The 20867-nt window shown below is 41.0% G+C and overlaps 1 protein-coding gene across 2 annotated transcripts in view; it reads left to right on the top strand.

Annotated features, from left to right (window-relative positions):
• LOC117257925 (plexin-A1-like) overlaps positions 1-20867 on the top strand; it is a 351734-nt gene that overhangs the window by 167582 nt on the left and 163285 nt on the right. For both annotated transcript variants that reach the window (XM_033628343.2, XM_033628342.2), the window contains exon 4: positions 9518-9649. In XM_033628343.2, coding sequence (XP_033484234.1) covers positions 9518-9649 — 132 coding nt within the window. The remainder of the gene's footprint in view (positions 1-9517; positions 9650-20867) is intronic.

Genomic DNA, 20867 nt, shown 5'->3' with positions numbered 1-20867 from the left:
AATAGGTAGGAAGAGTGCAGGTGAGAAAAGAGAGGCAAATGAAAAAAGCTAGAATACAAGCGCAAAGTTGGATTATGAACAAAAAATCAATACATCATGTGGCATTCCATAAATACATGCCAAAAGGGAAGACGGAGGGGGAAAAAGCAAAGGGAGAAGGAAGGAATGGGAGCAAGGAAGTCAAACAAAGCCCCTGGATTAAAAAGAATCAAGGAGAGTTTTTGAAAGAAGAATTGATAGCATGTGCTTGTGTTTCCCCCGTCTACCTGACCCAAAGGTGTGACCGGTGGTTGAACCCAGCATGGTATTAATCACTGCACCACTCCAGCCAAACCTCATTACTCCCCTTTGTTCACTTTTATTACCTTGTCCTCCTCTACACACTCCCGTGCACACACACTAAGCATCCTTCTCTCTATTTCACCACACCTCCCACCGACATCCCACCTCATCTGTCTCCACCATCATCAGCAGCTTTTTTCTTCGTTCCCAACCAACTTCAGTCATGAACGCATCTCCCACTGTGCTACAAAACAATCCTACATGCTAAAATGTATCAATGTCAAAATGCAAGACTTCAGTTACCCTGATGAGGACAGATATATGGCCTTTACACACCAGGGGTATTTTTTTCCTTCAATTTATTTGCATGTCAATAATCAATTTTTTTGAACTGTTTTGTACTTTAACAAAGAACAAGAATATTATGCTGCAAAAAATCAACATCATTTTTTGTTTTAATGAGGTCATTATTTTTCTTAGCTTTTGCTTTTCAAATAAAGGCATCATCCAATCGCACTGCGGCAACACTAACTACTGGCTCTGTAGTCCAAACTAAGACGGCAAACTTCATTGCTCCTTTTAACCTTGACAAAGGCAGCGCGTACCAGATCCACTGATTCCATTCTTGTCCTTCACAATAAAATCCCTTGACTGCATAACTGTTCACCAGGAGGAGCTCAAATTCACTCAGAGCATGTTACCATAAGGAAATAAAATAAAATACAGTATCTTAGGCAATACAGCAACTTACAGACTGCCAGGCGATGCTCTGTTTGTCCTCTGCCTCCAAACATGCAATGCTAGTATCCACTTTTAAGAGCTTGCACAAATCTATTCAGACCTTAAATGAAAATGTGTTGCAACTGTCACAAATTCACATTGCTGTCAGTATGAATATTTGCAGGGGAGTATTTCAGAATTTCATGTCATTTATTTGACACATCCCTGCTTTGTGAAGGCCTGTACTGCTGGAGTTTTATGCTTTCAGTTTTGCTTTAAAACCATCATTGTGAGCAGGTGGAGGTGGGAGGAAACAAAGGTGAAGTTTAATTTGTTAGGATGGTTCATAAGTTAATGTTAAATGTTGATACACAGAACTGTCATGGTTGTCTTCAGTGTTCACTTGATCTGCTGCGAGCAGTGTTCAGTTTGACCTACATTACTGTTCAAAAGTTTGGAATCACCTGCCATAAAAAAAAAAAAAAACCTTCATGCAGTACAGTCAGATGGCAGAAATGGCTCATATTTTTTAAATGTCTTTCATGCTTTTAGGTCTTCCTTAAAAATGGAAATTATTATTAGTGTTAAAAGTCAAGTTTTTTACATAAAGAACAAAACATTTCACAGTGGCTCAGTCAGACTGAAGATTGAAGTGCAGAGAGAGACAAGCAACAAACAATTCACTAAGAATAGAAGAAATCACCAGTCATTGGTAAAAGAAACCGGAAGCTTAGCATCAAAATGTTTTCAGATTTTAACAGGTGCATGTTCCTCTTTCAGTGTCAAGCACACACTAATGCCTATAACAAGCTGGAATGTAACAGGCATGTTTCTTTATCAAAGCTATTCTTTAAACTTCACAGTAGAAATATGAAGAAGTCTAGGTTTCGCACTCTTAGAATATCAACTGAACGTACTATGAACTGACAAATCCTGGTTTAAACCTATTCAGTCAAGACAAATTTCCCTACGGGGACAGTAAAGTATATTGCATCACATCGTATCGTATCATACGTATCGTATCATATCGTATCGTTTAGTATCGTATTCATTATAACCAATGAGAAAACTACGGATCCCCCAAAAAACAGACTAACTAATATTTAGAGCCCAACTGCACTGCTTTGGTTCAATAATGATAGAGGGTTACTTTTGTGGACTGGAAAACAAATCCAGAATTGAAGTTTCAACAGTGTTCCACCTCGTCATGCAACACTGTGAGGGCATGTTCTTTTCACTTTTCAGTTTTTATCTCTGTTAAAACAGATATTATTGGAAAAAAAAAAGGGGGAAAACATCATTACAACAGTTGATGCCAAACTTTTCAACGGTAGTTTTACAACCAGTACATGTAAGGTCATATACAACAGAACTTTTTTCAGAGTAAATCTATTCATATGTTTCAAATAGCAGTGGTTAATACCAAATGTCATCTGTGAAATGAACGCACACTTCCCTAATCCTCTTCTTTCCTGTTGACTCCTCTTATATTCTGTTATGTTTCTGAAAACTGCCTCCTTGGCAGCTAACTCTGACAGTTAGCTTGTATAATACAATTAACACTGGAAAATTGACTGTTTGTTCAAAAGCCCTAGAAAGATGACTACAGTAGAAGGACTTCTTTTGGCAATGAGGAGTGTAGCTTTTGTCTATGTGGAGCAAAGGTAGAAGTAGCTTGACATTGTTTTTGTTTCTGAAAAGCAAAGACAAACAGTATTTTCTCTGGAGAACTTGTTGGCACATGGTTGGCACATGGGTGTGTAAGAGTGGCTGTGTGTCCTTAGATATGCATTTCTGTGTCCACCTGTGGACGTCAATGTGTGTGTGAGGGTTACAGTGTCCTTGATAATATCAGCGTTGGTTTGGTAATGAGCCTAATCCCAGGAGGATAGAGGCGACAGAGAGGTCCGATGAGGGGAGACACACAGGGTGGTAAAAAAGAGGGGAAAAGTTGGAGAGTAAGCTGCAAACTCATCAGGAAAAGTCACCTTTAACCATCCTGATCCCAACTTTCTCAAAGTGTTGTCACCAAAGTTGCGTAACTGAAGGTGGCCTAGAGAGACCATACTTCATCTGAAAGGTCGGAGACATGATGCATGTCTTATTGCACTGTCCTTAAGCAAGACACGCAACCTGTTCCTGCCTCCTCAATGCACATCAACCTGGAAAAGAGCAGTAGCTTAATGCCTGGAATATAAATGGAGCATCCCTGCTCTCTTCTGTTGAAGTGACTGAATTGATATGTCACTTTAGCCAGCATATATTCCAAATAAACATTGTGTTTTGAAACTAATTGATTGGTGGATAATTTGAATGCAAAATAGCAGCAATTAATGGTCTCATCATAGAGAAGCCCTGCTGAGCAAGACAAAAATATGTATGATTGTCTAGCTCTAAAGGGGTAAACTAATCAGTAAAAAAAAAAAACCTATCTGTTTTAATGACTCATAAGCTGTCAGTAACATCAAAGTGGGATCCTTTATGGGTTTTTTTTTTGGTCTAATAATCACCCTTGGAGCAGTTATAAAAGCATATTTAATAAGCGCCTTTTAAAACAGGTAGACACTACTTCACGAGCAGGAGTCTCTTTCATCTTATAGCCTGGGCTCTCTGCTAATAAGTTCCAGAAAGTGAGAAACTGGACAAATGGAAACATAAAAAAGTTCCAGATGCCCCAGTGTCGCCTTTTTTCCCTCTCTTTTATGGCTTTGAATTTAGTGAGCACAGACTACACAAGGAGAAGAAGTGGAATTTATGAGGCTGGTTCCTGCAGGGGTTTCAGCTAGGTAAACAGATGACATTTATTTCTTATAATGTGACACTATACAAGCTTTCCATGTGAAAAAAGTGGATTATTGGAGTGTTAATGAAAGCATCTCACCCTTAAAGCCCAACTTAGGTCAGTGTTACTTCCTGTTCTTCAGTTAATGTTCTTTCTCAAACAGAGAGTGGGGGTGTGGTTAATTGTCAGACGTAATCCATTAACGTTACCATGGCAGTCAGATTGCCATTTTAGTGTACCTGTCAAGATCAACATCATTTGCAAGGACAGCAACAGCATAGATATTACCATGGATAGCAATAGCACATAAACCATGGAGAGGAGGATTTTTCTCCACCTTCTTTACCTGAAAATGAAGACCCCAAGGAGACAATTGTCATCAGACCGTATCCACTAGAGCCAGTGGTTAGCATCTTGGGAGATACAGCCGGTGCCTCTAAAGCTTCTCAACCTGCAGATCCTACACCCCCCATTACGGCTGTACTGGTGGTTGTTTGCACACATCTCATCAGCTGGGAGATCAGTGAGCGGCCAAACTGCAATTTCATTATGTTCCTCTTTTAGCATTTTTCTAGTCATATAAGAATAAATAAACAACGTTAATACGTGCCACAATCATATAAGCACAAGCAAAATAGCCATCACTAAAGTACCTTTTGCTCAGGGGTCGCGTTAACCGGATATTCTCGGTCATTGACCGTTTTTTTTACAACAATGACCAGAAAATCTGAAGGCCATCAGTCATTTTCATCGGTTGCAATTACCACCCCTGCCCACTTGGCGGCGGAGTGCACAGTCAGTGGTTTAAGTGGCTGCCGTTTTCACACTGCAGAGAAAAAGTCATTCATCTGCTTCATGTAGCGCTGTTGACATAACGCCGTGGACACACTGGGCGCCGTGCTTCGGTTCCGTGTCCGGTGTGTCCAGGGCGTTATGTCAACAGCGCTACATGAAGCAAGTGAATAACTTTTTCATTCATCTGCTTCACGTAGCGCTGTTGACATAACGCGCTGAACACACCGGACGTGGAACCGAAGCACGGCGCCCAGCAGTGGAGACAGTTTTCAGTCAACGCCCATGTTAACCTATCTGACTGTCCACACAGGCCGCTGAGTAGAGCGGAGCCCCGCGGAGGCAGCGCTTCAGTTTGGCGTCTGGTCTATTTTTCAGCGGATCATACCAAACAGGAAGTCGGACACAGAAAAGACGAGAGAATCCGGCCAAATTTCAAAATAAAATAACAACAGCACGCACTGAGGAACGTGAGGAGAAAATACTGTGTTTATAATTTAAAATAACACAACAGTGCATAACCGAACACATTTGTCAATACTATAATCACTTCATTACAATTTTAATTTTGTGTCACCGAGCCTACAGGCATAACTACATAACGCCCTAGACACACCAGACACATTAGTACCGTCTGGTGTGTCCAGGGCGAAGCCTAATGGCACGGGTGTGTGGATGTCTTTTCGTTCATGTCCTTATTAATGCACACTTTATAACTTACTTGTTGGATTTATTAAAAACGAACGAATGGAAACTAAATGTCTTTGAATATCTTTGTTATCATTTAAAAGCGAAAATTAAAATGACCGGTAAAAATAGACTATGACCGGATTTTTATAACTCTGTCGGTCAAAATGACCGTGGATGAAAAAGTCTAGCGCAGCGTCTGCTTTTGCTATATCAGTTCAAATCAGCTATTGTTCATCAGGTCACTGGGTCTGCTTTGTGCTATTAGGTAAGCTCCTTGAATGAGAGTGTCGCTGAGCACTGACTCTCATCTCGCTCTTTGACTCAGTGATTGTGTGCTCATGAATAAGTTAGCTCACTGTGGGTTTGCGCTCATGAAAATTACTATCTAGCTCACAACGATATTGATGCAAAGAGCCACAATGCACCTGCGAAAGCTTGGACTATGGATGGATTACTGATTGGGCCTACTGGGCACAAGCTCAGGGGCCCAAAGTGTTAGGGCCCTCCCCCTGGCTTTAACCTGCAAAATGTTACTCATATCAATACATACCGACCATAGAGTCCACTCTACTTACCCCTGCTGTACAAAAATAAAGCCAGAATATTCTGCATACAGCTGCTGCCACCTTGCACTGGCGATGTCATTTGGAGCCAGAGTCTGTGCACTGGTGATCTCCGCAGTGTCAGCTTCCTGTCCAAACACTCATCTGACCCAATGGCGAGGAGTGTCACTGATCATGAGCGCACCAATTAGCACACATAGCTGTCAGTCAGATCCCCTTTTTATAGCATCACATAACAAATTAAAACCAAACTTATCAGAAAAACAAGCACTTGTACATATAGCAGCATGATAAGAATGACCGAAATTGACAGAAACCATATTTGGAAAAAAATATATTTGATCTTTTAGTTTGGCCCATGTCCCATCTGCTAGTATGGAGGGGATGCAGTTTATGACCTTTACTGCAGCCAGCCACCAGGGGGCGATTGAGATGTTTTGGCTTCACTTTTGGGGACCTGTTATGTAGTAAATCTTTTTTATACAGTCTATGTTACCGACCAAGAGGAGACTCACAATGATCACAAAGAGACACATACAAAAAAGCCAAAAAGAGATACAAAGGAACTGGGAAGAGAGACAAAACAACTACTGAAGACACAAAAGTACCTTAAAGAGACACATCATCACAAAAAGAGGCCTGACAACTATCAAGAGACACAAAACAGCAAGGAAAAAAGGGGTCAAAACCATGGCAAAGTGTATGTCTCTTGCTCCTACATAGGAGAGATGGTAGTGCCTTTTGCATATCTGTGCCCGGGGCATATTGTCTCATAATCTGCCCATAGCTTGGAGGATAAAGTATGACCTTCAGCGACTACTTTCTCTTTTAAACTTTGAGCACAAAATGAAGCTGATTGTTAATAATGTGGCTAATCAACATTGTCAGGAAATCACTCAGAAATATATTAAATATAATAGCAATGCCACAATAGACTGGAGTGGGGCTTTAGGTGCAGCCACTTCATCAGTGAGAAGTCTGTGTTTGGACACTCTAACTTCCAGAGGTCACAGAAGGAGAGCAGAAACCTGCAGGCCAGCAGACTAGATGAGACTCTGTAGTCACCTGCTCCAGTCTGCAGTCCCCTCTGTGCCAGCTGACCTGAATCCCACTCCAACTGCCCTCTGCCCCAAGCTGTAGGCCAGAGCATGCTTCCTGCTCCTATTCCCCCCTCGCACCGCCACAGTCCTTCACTCATTGTCACAAGTGATACGGCGACCTAGGGCATGTAGCTGTTTTAGAGTGGACAAATAAAGTGTTTGGGTTTTTTTTTTTAACTCTGTGTGTGTGTGTGTGTGTGTGTACGTGAGGAATGTGTGAGTGGAGTGTGAGCTCAGCTGTATCGTTGTTCACAGAAAAGACAGAGAGAGAGGGAAATCATCAGAGCCAGAAGTACAAGGGGACAAAAGGTCACACTCACATCAATAAAAGTTTCAGTGTGTTTGTGTTCATGTGGGAGCAACATAAGGGACTGCTAAAACAAATGACCTTTGAACTTCAACAACTTAGATACACCTCTTCCACATGCAAAAATATTTTGGAAGTCAGGAAAAGTTTGGTAGTTTGCAACTTTTGTGGAGAAATATTTGGAAATATGTAAACAGTATTTGCCCTACCAATAAAACTTCCTCTTTTCTGTTCTCTACATACATCACATTTGACCTTTAAGAGTAAAATTCCACAACTTAGACTCAGCGTCCCACTGAGTAACTCCTCAAAGCTGATTTGTCAAAGCACTTGACTTTTAAACAAAGCCGCTTCCTCCTCTTAAGCAACAAAAGCACATACAGCGATGACAGACTGTCTGTTAATGAACCTTCTGTTCAGAAAAAAAAAGATTAAGGAAACTGGTAGTGATTTGGCAGATAATAACCACAGGGACTGTTGAGACGAAGGAAGAAAAAAAAGAGAGATGACAGAGTGAGTCTAGGCGACAGAAAAACAGAAAAGTTGTTTCAGACTAAACTGCTGTCAGGTGATGGATGAGCAGATCGAGGTCGGGAAATTAGAAAGAGAAAGATCCAGAGAAGACAGTAGCAGAGAGAGGAAGAAAAAGATTTACTTGCTGGTACAGAGGGAGAGACCCTCATAACTCTTTAATTTTGCCCGTAGACTTAACACTGTAAGCACCATCAAAAGAGCCATCATTTAGTCGAGTACTATAGTTGTACCCTCTACAGTGTGGCATCATAACCAGCTGGTATGATTTTGAGTTTCAGCATAAATTGAGAACCAATGAAAGTGCTGAAAATTTCATCTGTCACCTCAGTAGCTGTTTTTCAGCTGACTGCAACATTTGAAATAAACTTTAAAGTGTTACACAAGATGGATTGGGATTTGGCTGCTTTTTTCCCCCACACATAAATGCTGTACATTAGAGGAGACTTTCCAGGAAATATGGAATGAGCCTAACAAAAATTTAAAGGATTCAGCATGAATTTGGCATTGGTCTTTAGGGTGACATGTTACACCAACCAACTGATGTTTGAGGATAATAATAAGAAAAATAACGTGGGAGTATTAAAACAGGCTACACCAAATAATGGGACATGGGACAGACGGTGTGTAGTGTGGAGCCCCCCCCCCCCCCCCCCAGTCTTAGAACCAATTGATGATTGGTCTGACAACAATAAGCCTCTGTAGGCAAAGGCTAATATTTTGGGAGACCGGATATCTACATATAAATGTAGATAGATAAAATAAAAACTGAGTAAAAGCAAAATCGATGTCAGCCAATGCGTTCGAAGGTTGCATTTCAGCCAATGTGTTCTGCCTGTTTTCTTCTCCACACAGACTGGTAATTTGCCTGCTCGAATGTGATTGATCAGTGCTACTTGGACTACAAATGGACTACAAACAGAAACCATTTTCAGATACCAAAATATTGTACAGTTGCCTACATTCTGCAGACATATGCAGGTATCTGTTAATGGAGATCAGGATTTCCCAAATTGACAAAATGTAGTAAACAGTTGACAAACAATTTAAAGATTTAACTAACTGCATCAATAAATAATAAAAACAATTTTGTTGTACTTGTACAATGACAATAAAGATTCTGATTCTGAAAATGGAGTGTTAAAAGACATGTAAAGTTTGGTTGTTCCAGCGTTTGTGTGTAACATCAGTGGGGCATGGAGAGGTAGCTACCTAAACACACTGAACACAAGCTTTCCGCTAACTACCTCGCCAAACCTATCTTTCAACATTAAACTACACCAAACAGTGCACGTAATGCTATTCATCCATTTACTAAACTGAATGCACTGCTGTGATTCCATAAACTCTAATAACAGTAGCTAAAGCATTTCAGTTCACAAGCTACCACTAAGATGTTTGCTCGCTAACACATCTTGGAAGTTGATAGATGCAGCTTCTGTCTTCATCAGATTATCTTCATTTTGATTTCCTTGCCTCTTTCAGATGGAAATATTATGAAACATAAAGTTTTTAGGGGACTATTTCTTTGGTAGAAAACGGTTTTGATGAAAACATTTTGCTGGAAGCTGTTTGGTGCAACAAAGACAAAAGCCTTTTGTTTGTGTGTTTGTTTGTGAAGTTTAGAATCATAAAAATCATATTTTGCAAGGTTACTGCTTCTTTTGATATTGATAATATGGTTAAACAATATATATATAAAAAATGGATTGTAATCATTGCTTTGCTGTTGTCTTCTGTTCTCTTCCAGATACTGGTGAACTCCATTGCCCAGCCTGCCTTGCTGTATGAAAATGTGGTGGTGAGCGACGGGAGCCCCATCCTGAGAGATCTGCTCTTCAGCCCAGATCATCAGTACTTATACGCCCTCACCGATAAACAGGTATCATGAATCACACACAAAATATGTAATGATCTCAAGTCCAGCAAAGTTAGCAGTGCAGCCCATAATGTAGCCTACAGTTTATGTTGACAACCCTGAGAAAAAAGATGACTAATTATCAACAGTCAGTTATCTGTCTGGTGATTCTGGGAATGTATCTAGGGATACATTACAGTTCATGGCTTACAAAATTTGTGTGTTTGCAATGAAGTAGTTTACACACACTGCTTCCCCACTCTGATGCTTTCATACGTTGTCATGCACACTTTATAATGAATACATACATTACTTGCTGAATATTTGCACACACACCCCCTCACTACTGCCAATAGATAAAGTAAAGGTTAGAAAGGGAGAAGGGAGGAAGAAAGAACATGAAGACAATGGAATAGCACCATAAAGACTTCATGGGGAAAGATTATTAAAAACATACACTGGGGAATGAGCAGTCGAGCTAATTACATACATACAGTACCCCATATAGGGCATGAGCACGTTTGCATATTAAGCAGTATTGCACACATGCATAGAGTCATAAGTGCTAATTAATATCATGAATATTAAAATGTGTCATATATAGGATGAAGCTCCATATCACCTCCCACCAGGGATACAGTATACATATATTTTTTGCATTTTAATTGGTGTGTGAAAGATTTATCACAATAACAACAAAATGACTTGTTTTGTTTGTTTGTATTACGGGTGGTATGAGGACTCAAAAGCAGCACAACAGAGACTAGGAGCAGTTGGTAATGACGTTTACGGTAATGACTCAGCAGGTACAGAGCAGGATTAGTAAACAGCATACAATACAAGTCAACAATCCAGTTAAGTCTTTCCACAAAGTCCTGGGCAGCCCAGCTGGTTTGGCAGGCTGTACCGAGCCAAGAGGCAGGTGAGTGAGTGGTGCCGTTCGCTCAACAAACACATATCAGTTCAATAACAGGCAATAGTACTGTGGAGGAGCAGATAGGGGACTTAGTCAAGAAGGCAGGAGATCCAGAACCAGGTAAGTACTCAGTCCAAGCACAAGCACCAGTAGAGGACAGACAGAAGGCACGTTGAGGCCAGGTGGAGAGTCAAGTAGCCAGCAGGTAAATACTCACAGTATGCACACACGATGGCGAGAGTGGTGACACAGTGTAAATCTCTGGGTCGCAAGAAACCACAGGTAAGCAGACTGGAACACCCACACTGCAGGTTTATTGGATGGAAATGCCAAGCAGCTACAGGGAAACAGAAACCAAGGACGCGGATGCAGGTCTCAAGATTGGGGACAGAAGACTGATGTGTTTACTGGGAATCAGACAGAGCAGGCACGGTCAGCAATGGGGAATCAGTCTGGAATAAAGCGCTGGAGAGTCTTGCATGACTGGCAGAGAACTATCAAGCAAAGAGTGTCTGTGAGGCTGAGGTATATACGTATATACTGGCTGTGAGTAATGAGGAACAGGTGAACTGAGTTGCCTTGAACTGAGGTCCCAAGAAACATTTCTCTTTGTCCCAGACATGGTTTTACCATGTCTGCGGGATGATGCCATTAGTCTTGAGCCCTGTTTTTTGGCCTGCGCTAAATTGATAGACAACAGAAAAACATCAGCCACTGCCATTAGTGAATTTCATCTTCTTTGCAGATAGGTTGATGGCAGTCAACAAGATGAATACCAATCAATCAGTACCAATGTTTGGTCAATAAATTGCTGCATCCCTACCAGTAACTATTTATGTAATGATAGTGGTTTGCTTGCCAGTAACATTAGTTCAGCAGCTAGCTGAGTAGTCACTCTGTCACCAAGTTTCTAAAATCAAATATTTGTTGAGGATGTGCAGATGATTTCTTCGTTAAATAACAGATGGCTTTCAACCCAACTAACTTCCAAAACACATTCATAAACAACAAAGGGAAAGAATAGTTTGATCATGAAAGACAGCAGGTTTACAGAACATCATTGCAAACTCAAGATTTCTTTTTTTGACCATAGTCAATTATGCTTGGTTGTATTATGTATTTTCTTATTTTAAGCTACATTGTCTCATTGACGTCTCATTTCCCACACTGACCTCATCTGCAGCGTGATATGTAGAATATAATCCTGGCATGTAGTGGTTGTTATCTTAAAATTACTTCATTCATGATAGTGTGATACTGCACATTGCAGAGTCCAGCTATGGCCATTTCCTCCACTTTACCTGCTCTCCTTCCTTTACCTGCACAGCCCTCTTATCTCATAACGCTTAATGACTGCGATGTGATAACCTTCAACAAGACTTCCCCGGTACGTGGACAGTAACTGCCATGTGAGTGCTGTGTAATTTACCAGCAATTAGGCATAATTGACTTCCACGTGTCTTAATAAGCGCAAAGAGGAAGTTGAGCGTAATTGATCTGAATGGACGGCGTTGGTGTTGATGTGACAGGGGAAATAAGGCCCTTTGATCATGGATAGCAGTCCAGAAGGCTGAAATGTAGTGTACAGAGAGATCCAGAAATACATATTCAAATCGAGGGAGTCCACCCACACAAACACATACACACTGTGTTTTGAAACAAACACACTGAGCCACAGAATCATGCAGGTTTACAAGGAAATAAAAAGTTGATTCAGAATGAGATTAAATTCTTAAATGTATTACAATTTACAATGAGGTTCACCTGCACGTATTAGAATTACAGACAAGGCTGAATTTCTACATCACCACCATGCCGGAAATACTACTTTAATTTATTAGAAAAATAACATTACAAAAACTAATGTCAAGAAGATCCAAAGTCCCAGCCAAAGCTTTGGGAATCCTTCAGAATAATATATGTTTACAAAAAATTGGCGAGAGACCACAGTATTAAGATTTGAGCGATGATATCATTCAGGATGGTAATCCCAGCATTGGCCCTATGTTCAACAAGCGTCTCTGTTTGAGCCAGCAGCTGTTCACCAGAATGAAGAATGCTGAAAGTTCATGCTGGGATTGTTCACAGCTTTCCCCTTTTAACTCCTGTCATCTGCATTAAAGATGACTGCTATTGCCACCAGAAAGTCTTTTTCAATTATTAAAGCCACTGTTTTATTTTTGATGAGCGCTGATATGTTCACCACATGTCTGTGCATGTTAGTGCCGTGACTCTAAGAAGGTCTGGTGACAGAAGAGAAGCCATTTAGAAACCACAAAAGCGTGATATGTAGTATTACTCCCATTTTTGTTTCTTCTGCAAATTACTTCATTTATCTGGATATTCATGCTTTATAGATAAGCTTTATTGCTAGGCTATTATTAGGCATAATGTTGCTTTTTAAATAACAAAGATGGCACAGTTTTAAATAAAATTAAATACTTGTTCACTGTTAAATGAAGAGCACTGCAAGGCAATGGGGCGCAGCTTCTTTTTTTCCAGCTGAGGTGCTTAAGTTGCGTCTGGTTGCTATGATAAGGAATATCTGGGGAAGTAGAAATGTCGGCACAAGGTAGAGTACTTGCTCTGGGTGAAGGGAGGGCTGAAGCAAGTAGGGAGAGAGGATGAACCCACCAGTCTTTTTTAGTTCAGCATTAAAGGGCAACTTCGGTATTTTTCAACCTGGGCTCTATTTCCCCATGTGTATGTGTGCGTATGATTCATGGGTACCACTCGTTCTAAAATTGGTTCAGTATTGAGCCGCGAAACGAGCTAAAACAGTAACGGGGGCAAATGCGTCCTGTATAAAAGTGCTTTTTTTCGCCACTGACCGGTTCAGATCGCCAGTGCTATCTCTGTAAATAGCATATTGTAGCGGCCCTGGGGCAGTGGTGAGTGTGAATGAGTGGAGTCAGCTGTCAGTCAGTGTTGGAGCAGAAAGGCGGAAGTTGTCCCCGCTCGGTATTGTAAATGAGTATGTGTGTGTGAAGTGTGTGTTTTTTCGCCACTGACCGGTTCAGATCACCAGTGCTAACTCTGTAAATAGCATGCTAACTTAGCCTTTCCCTTACCTCTGGGCTGTGTGATGTCACGAGCTTCGCTCCACTGTGTCTGTAGCTCTCTCTACTTGTGGGACAGACGTTTTCTTGAGGAAGAGGTGTTTCGGGATTGGATGTCTTCTCTTCTTCGGCTGGCAGTAGTCATGTTGGGAGAAGTGAACACTGCAGACCCGATGGTCTGCAAGGCGCAGTGTCTGGAGAGAAGTGTTAGCATCCATTTGTAGCACAACTAGCCACAACTTCAGCATCTCGCTGTCCGACAAACGCAGCCTATGAAAGCTGTATGGGGTGTTGTGCGACATCCTGTTCTTGCGTTCGGGAAAAAGGCCCGTTTATTTGAGCACTCCAAAAACTTCGGTAACACTCCAGGGAGTAGCACGTAAAAGACTCCATCCTCTGACTCTTCTAGCGTAACACACACTTCACACACACATACTCATTTACATTACCAAGTGGGGCCGCCCTCCCCCTCTCTGCTCCAGCACTGACTGACAGCTGACTCCACTCATTCACACTCACCACTGCCCCAGGGCCGCTACAATATGCTATCTACAGAGATAACACTGGCGATCTGAACCGGTCAGTGGCGAAAAAAAGCACTTTTATACAGGACGCATTTGCCCCCATTACTGTTTTAGCTCGTTTCGCGGCTCAATACTGAACCAATTTTAGAACGAGTGGTACCCATGAATCATACGCACACATACACATGGGGAAATAGAGCCCAGGTTGAAAAATACCAAAGTTGTCCTTTAATTTGTCCTTCATTGTGGTTGTTGTTCAGCGATGTGATGGTTGGTCTTTGTGGTATTTGTCCTACCCCTCCTCCAATGTGATTGGATGGCTAGGTAAAAAGTGACAGTTACAAGCGGCTGCAACATTTTACCCAAGGTTGACACTCAGCGCCTTATCATGCTGCTGGCATTTGTAGCATTGTGTAAACACGCAGCACTCCTGTGAAGAAAAGGACAAATTACAACTGGTCCACTTTAAGGATTGAATATATTCAACATGAAGCTACAGGTAGCACAATTAACCTTCGGTAGCATAAAGAGTGGAGGTAGGGGCCACAGCTAGCTTAAAAAATTCTGCTTGCCAGCACCTCTTAATTTTACTTAATAACACATTTTATGTATTAAGCGATAAAATGAAGAGTTGTGTGCTGGAACTATATTTTTGCTGGGAGAAGTGACGCCTTGGAGTTTCTGTCTGGTTCTGTTTCTGTCTGCTTTATGCTAAGCTAAGCTAATTGCTTGTTTCTCTTGCTAGCAGATATGAGAGTGGTATCGATATTCTTATATAACTCACCAAGAAAGCAAATAAGTGCATTTCAGAAAATGTCTATTAACTTTACATGTTAACTACTCCTTTAAAAATGTCCAAACTCAATAGAGAAGTGCAGGTTAGTAGAGATTTATATTACTGCTTCTGCTTCTGTTAACTAATAGTTTTGTTTTAAATTTCGCCTTTTCAGTCTGTGTAAATTAATTGCCATTACTGCTTCACAATGCCCATGTCATTGTGAAGCAGTAATGGCCCATCTCCAACATGGACCAAATTCACAGTTCAGTCAGGGAAAAGGAAAGAGAGAAAGGTGGAGAGAGCTGAGGAGGTGGGGAAATATAATTGGTTCGCAGGATATGGTCTGTTCCTTTCTCCCAACTCTTCCTGCCTCATCTTTTCAATATTCTTCGGGGTCCTCACTTCTGTCTCTCTCAGATGGAGAGAGTTTGTGGAGTAACTGCTCTCCCAGTAGCCACTTCAGACAGCATAGAAAAGAATAAGGATCTTCCCCCTGCTGCAGAATGTGAACTTGTGTTCCAGACAGTACAGGACCAGAGTGTATGCAGAGCCTCCCTGGCCTGCTGATGAGCAGCGTCTTCCTAGCCAGAGGCTGTCTGGACTCGAGATAATGTATCAGGGTTTAAGGTCGCTGGCCAAGCCCTGGGGTGTATAAACTTCAGCATTTTTCAAGCCAAAAAAAGTATCCAAAAGAAAAACTGTAGCTGTTTTCCCTGGACTATCGACATTTAGTAACATTCACGGATCCAGTCTAATGAGAACAAAAAAAGTAATGAACAAGTCCCTGACCGAAATAGCACACAGTTTAACCACATTTTATCAGCTGCGTTGAGACAGCAGAAGTTTAGAAATGTAGCCACTTCTTTTCCAAAGAGCCTGGGTCCCCAAAATGGCTCCTAGAGGATGAGCCACGCCTATAAGGGTCCAACTGTGATCCCAACTCCTTTTTGCTCAAGCTTTTTGAAGTTAATGGTACTCTAAAACTGGTATAACTACAACATAGTCTTCAATCTGTTATTAAAGACATTTGTAACTAATATAAGTATGAGCAAGATGTAAATAAAAATTTAGTCCAACTTGATGCTGAACTTCTGGTTGTTAGATGGTTTTCTTTCATTACCTTCTTTAATTGAGCAGAAAGCAATAAAACAGAAAAAAAAAAATCCCAAGTTTGTAGTATGTTCTGTCGCTAACAACACAAGAAAAGTTTTATAGAGGGTACGTACAATAAAAAAACTTATACAATCTGTAAAACATAATAGCCCTGAGCTGTAGGGAATGTGTAGTTAACATTACACCTGAAGGCATACACTTAGCATTAGATTAAAAATTACGAATTCCCAGTGACTGAGTGCAAGATCTGATAGGCAGGGTTCTCACAAGGTACCTTAAGTGCCTGAATTTGAGGGGGAAAAATTAAATGCTGGAATACCTTGAAAATAGCCCCGTTGTGTTTAAAAAAATCCTTGAAATTCAAATGAACCACTTAACACTGTCTTATTTTGACCAAAGTTCTGTTTATCATATCATTACAATTCATTTGCCCAGGATCAGAAATTGCTCAGCTTTTTCCTTTTTGAAATTGGATGCATTGCTGTAGTATTAAACTGCAGCACACTCTCCTTTTCTTATCTTCCTTGACTAGATGATGCCCTGCCGCCCAAACCAGTTGGCCTTTGTTAAACCCAACATGACTTAACTTAATGAGCCAGCTTTTCACTGTGATTTGTTTTCCACTCTCTCTTCAGTGGTGCACCACTGTAATAGCTCTGCTGAAATGTGAAAGTAACACGTAACAGTAAGTTCTAGCTGGCATTGTTTCCTGTTGCTGTATTCAGATGGTTTTATGACAATCAAATGTTTTGTTGAGGATTTTAGGCAGTAATGCCCAGAAATAGTATGATACAACTGATGAATAGTTTTACCTCGAAAAGTGTGATAATAACCCTTTGCTTAAAAGAGAGATATTGATCACAACATTTATTTATATTGAATGAAAAATTGTATTTGAAAATTAATTTGCATATTTGCTTTGAGTGACATCCTTGAAAAAAAAATAGTGCTTAAAAAGTACTTTAAAGTCCTTAAATTTCACTTTATAATGTCTGTATAATTCGCAAGGCAGCGAACTGTGGGAGCACAGTAATACTTACAAAGCTGAGGTGGCACTTCTTTTCACTAAATTAGCCTGTTAAACCAAACAAAATACGAAAGGTAAACAGGGGGCCTAATCACTGTAGCAGGCACAGGTAACAGACAACCTGATCAAACGGCAAAATCGTCGCATACTGGCACTTGGACAGTGACTTTCAGCCTCAGACTCAGATGAATAAGGCCATCCTTTTACATCGGCATGATATGTTGCCGGTTGCTATTATTATTTAACGGGGGAAACGTGGCGGGACAGCAGTGTAAGTTAAAGGGGCTGAAGTGCGAGTAGGAGGCAGACAGGTGGGGTGGTGGATGGGCCTAACAACCACAGACTTTAGTGTTCGCCTCCCATATGATTGTAAAACCAAATCCTGTTCTTTTTTCCCCAACCACGTGTTTTTGTTGCCTAAACCCAACCACTTGTGTGTGTTGGCTAAATGTAACCACGTGCGTTTGTTGTTGAAGGACAAAATGTTGGTTTGCAGTGTTGTACCAACGTAGTGCATTTATGTTGAAAGCAACTGTATGCAAATTGTACATTTCCTGTGAAAACGGAAGTGTATTTTGAAACAGACAGTGCATGTAACAGGCTGAAGTTGACACAGCGTCCTAGGACGTCAACAACCAATGCATTCAGGGTACCTTGCACATCATATCTCTATGTGAAAAGTCCATGACCAAGCGTCGATATGTGATGAGGTTGGAGTGAATGTGTTGTAATAGAGTGTGTACCTCACACAATGGCACCCCGTCCTTCACAGCTTGATGTACATGTTCTCTATTGTGTGAGTATTAATTTCACGCCAAACACAATAAAACAAACAAACATAAAGATAGATTGGCATTAATTTGGAGTAATTCTTCTGCTTGGCGACATGGTGTTTTTAAGTTTCCTATAAATGCTCATTTTACCTCTGTTTGTCCACAAGCTCTTGAGGGACACATCTGACTCTCTGCTGCTAAATGCTCCTCCATGGTCAGCTAGTTGCTAACTCTGTCAGACTTTTGCTTGTTTTGATCAGTTAAGTTCTAGGCTGTAAAACCAATACAGCACTTGCAGAGCTTGTGTCCTCAGTGAGGCCAGCATTAGGACTCTACTCACCACAACTTGAAAGCCTGTTATATACATACTCTCTGTGATAATCATTCTCAGACGTGGGGTATGCCTTCACCCTGTTTGTCCTCTTCTTCTCCTCTCCTCCTCCTCTTCATCAGCCCATTCCTCTCCCCTTGTTGAATAATAGAAATGCCAAGTGATGAGAGCTCCAACATCAAAAAGCCCATTTCCCAGCTTGACAGAGCAATTTACCTTTCCCTATATTCACTCACACACATAATTAAAAGTGGTGGATTGGACTGCAGTGTATAGAGTGCGTATCTGTATAGCAGTACTGACTCACATATGCACACACACAGCGTGCCAAAACATAAAACTGCCCGATTCACCGCGAGAGGAGAGTTTTCGATTAGCGAGCGATGGATTTATACATGGCTCTCTTTGTGTCTCTGCCACACACACACACACACACACACACACTATAGACAGTCTCTCAATGTTCTCTCACTCCATGTATCTTAACCTGGCTCTGGCTTTTGGTCTGTCTCTTTCTGCTCATTGATATCACGTCATTTTTGTGCTCATAAAAACGAACAGTGGCACTAAATCAATTTTATCATTGCCCGTTGTTTCCTCGTTACATGTTTAAATTGTCCCGATCTAATAAAACAGCAGGGCAAGAGAGATTTTTCATCCTGTCATCATGCTCTGTTGTTGACATCACTGAGACGGAGATATTTCTTGTGTCCTGTATGTCCCTACGGATGACATCACCTAATTGCTTTAAAGTAAATGACTAAGTGGGTTACAGCTCATTATCTATTGATTCCTACTGTACCTTTGTACCAAATTGCTCACTTATCGTGTAATTACCAGCCTTGCTTCTGCTTGCTTGCCGAGTTATTCTTTTATTTCACTACAAACTGCCTGAGGACTTGTATTTAAAATTTTTGCTTGTTTTGTGGATTTCTAATCCACTTCTTGTATTGATACCCGTGAGGTCGAGCCCAGCCTCTGATCTTTCCTCTGCTGTTGCATCACCACCGCATTTCCACTACTGAACACACAGGGCAAGGTCAAGCCTCTGCACTTGTAAAACAGCTTCGTAAGGTGACCCGCTGGCAGCAATGCCTCCGCCCCTGCCTCCGTTAGCCGCGCAGACAGTAGCATAATGGTCCGATGATGTACCTCCGTGTATCGATTTAGCTACAGTACAGAAATGTACTTAGCCGTACTGTACTGCACTGTGGAGAAACCCTACCCCTGGCACCACATCAGAGAAGGTTCATATTCAATTCACTCAGCATTTACTGCACTTGGAGGTCAGGGAGAAAAGACTGCCGTGCGCTCCTTTTTAAGCAGTTTCTTTGGTGTTTGTCCAACTCTGAAGTTGCTAAAAAATGTAAGTGGAGACAGGGACAGGGAGAATAATGAGGCGAGGATACAGAAATCTACTGCAAGTGCCCTTAGGCCCTGTTAGCTAATTGGTGAGTTGAGTTTTGGAATGGCATGTCTTAGCAGCAGCTGTTTTTGCGTGGGCAAGTTGAAATTAGTGACAGGGTGGGTAAGACTGTTGCTTAAAGACACTGTCATTTCAAGCAGGGGACAACTGTGAATATCATTCCTGAAGTATCTCTGAGTAAGATGTTCTGCACAAGAAGTCCTTCAGGACTGCTGCTATCTAAAGTTCAAGTTTAACACTTGACTTTTACTGACCTCTGAGCATCTTGTGGATTTATCCAGTGGCATCAACAAACAGACTTTATTTAAACATTTTTCGCACATTCAAACATGAGTAGTGGCTCCAAAGCAGATGTAAACAGCCACTCTGAAAGAAAAAAAAAAAAAATATGCCAAGCCTTTTCTGTTTCTTAAGCTGACAACAGCAGAGGAAGTGCTGCTAGAAGTGTTGATAGCAGTCGCTCCTGTGCTCATTAGCAGTCTGTGTGGAGCCTGTTGGATGTGTTTTGAGGTTTTCTTGTGAGGGTTTTAGAGTTGGATATGAGGCTTGTTTCCTCATGGTTGTAATCAACTGAAAAACATTTGAAAGTGCACATGACGCTGCCTCACCACAAAGTGCAGTTGAGGCAATTAGCATGGAATTTCCAAACCAATTGTATTTGCATTTTATTGTTATTTCAAAGACACATAATACAAAAGAAAAGATGACTAATAACCTGAAAGAACTCATATATTTTAAACGTCATATTTCATTGTGTTATCATGATATTAATTACATATTTACAGTAAAAAAACAACAAAGAAAGGACAACTAACAACAGTTTGATACACTTTTTTAAAATGTGCATTTTTTAGATGGCTTGATGTCAGCCAAAGTCCTCGCCTTTTCCTAACTTACAAACAAATGCACACACACACACACACACACACACACACACACACAAACACTGCAGCTGTCTGTCAAGGCAGAGAGATGAGTGATCGGCTGATCAGAATGTGATTTGTGAGACGGTCAAGGAGACAGACAGTGAGAGAAAGAGAGGTATGTCTTAATGTGGTTGAGAGGAACAGCGTGACTTGGGTTTGAACAAGGAAATGGGCTAAATTTGATTTGTGGAAGAACTAAACAGAGTGACTAAGTGTGTGTGTGTGTGTGTGTGTGTGTGTGTGTGTCTGCAGAGTGTATGAGAGTACATTTTTGTGTATATAATTGCGTTTGAATGCATGTGCAGATTTTTTGGAGCCAAGTACCATATATTTTATACATCTCTACAGTTAAGAAAACAATTCTGTATA

The sequence above is a fragment of the Epinephelus lanceolatus genome, chromosome 8, assembly GCF_041903045.1.
Source record: "Epinephelus lanceolatus isolate andai-2023 chromosome 8, ASM4190304v1, whole genome shotgun sequence".
NCBI classification, from domain to species: Eukaryota; Metazoa; Chordata; class Actinopteri; order Perciformes; family Serranidae; genus Epinephelus; species Epinephelus lanceolatus.
This window is presented reverse-complemented; position numbering and strand designations above follow the sequence as displayed.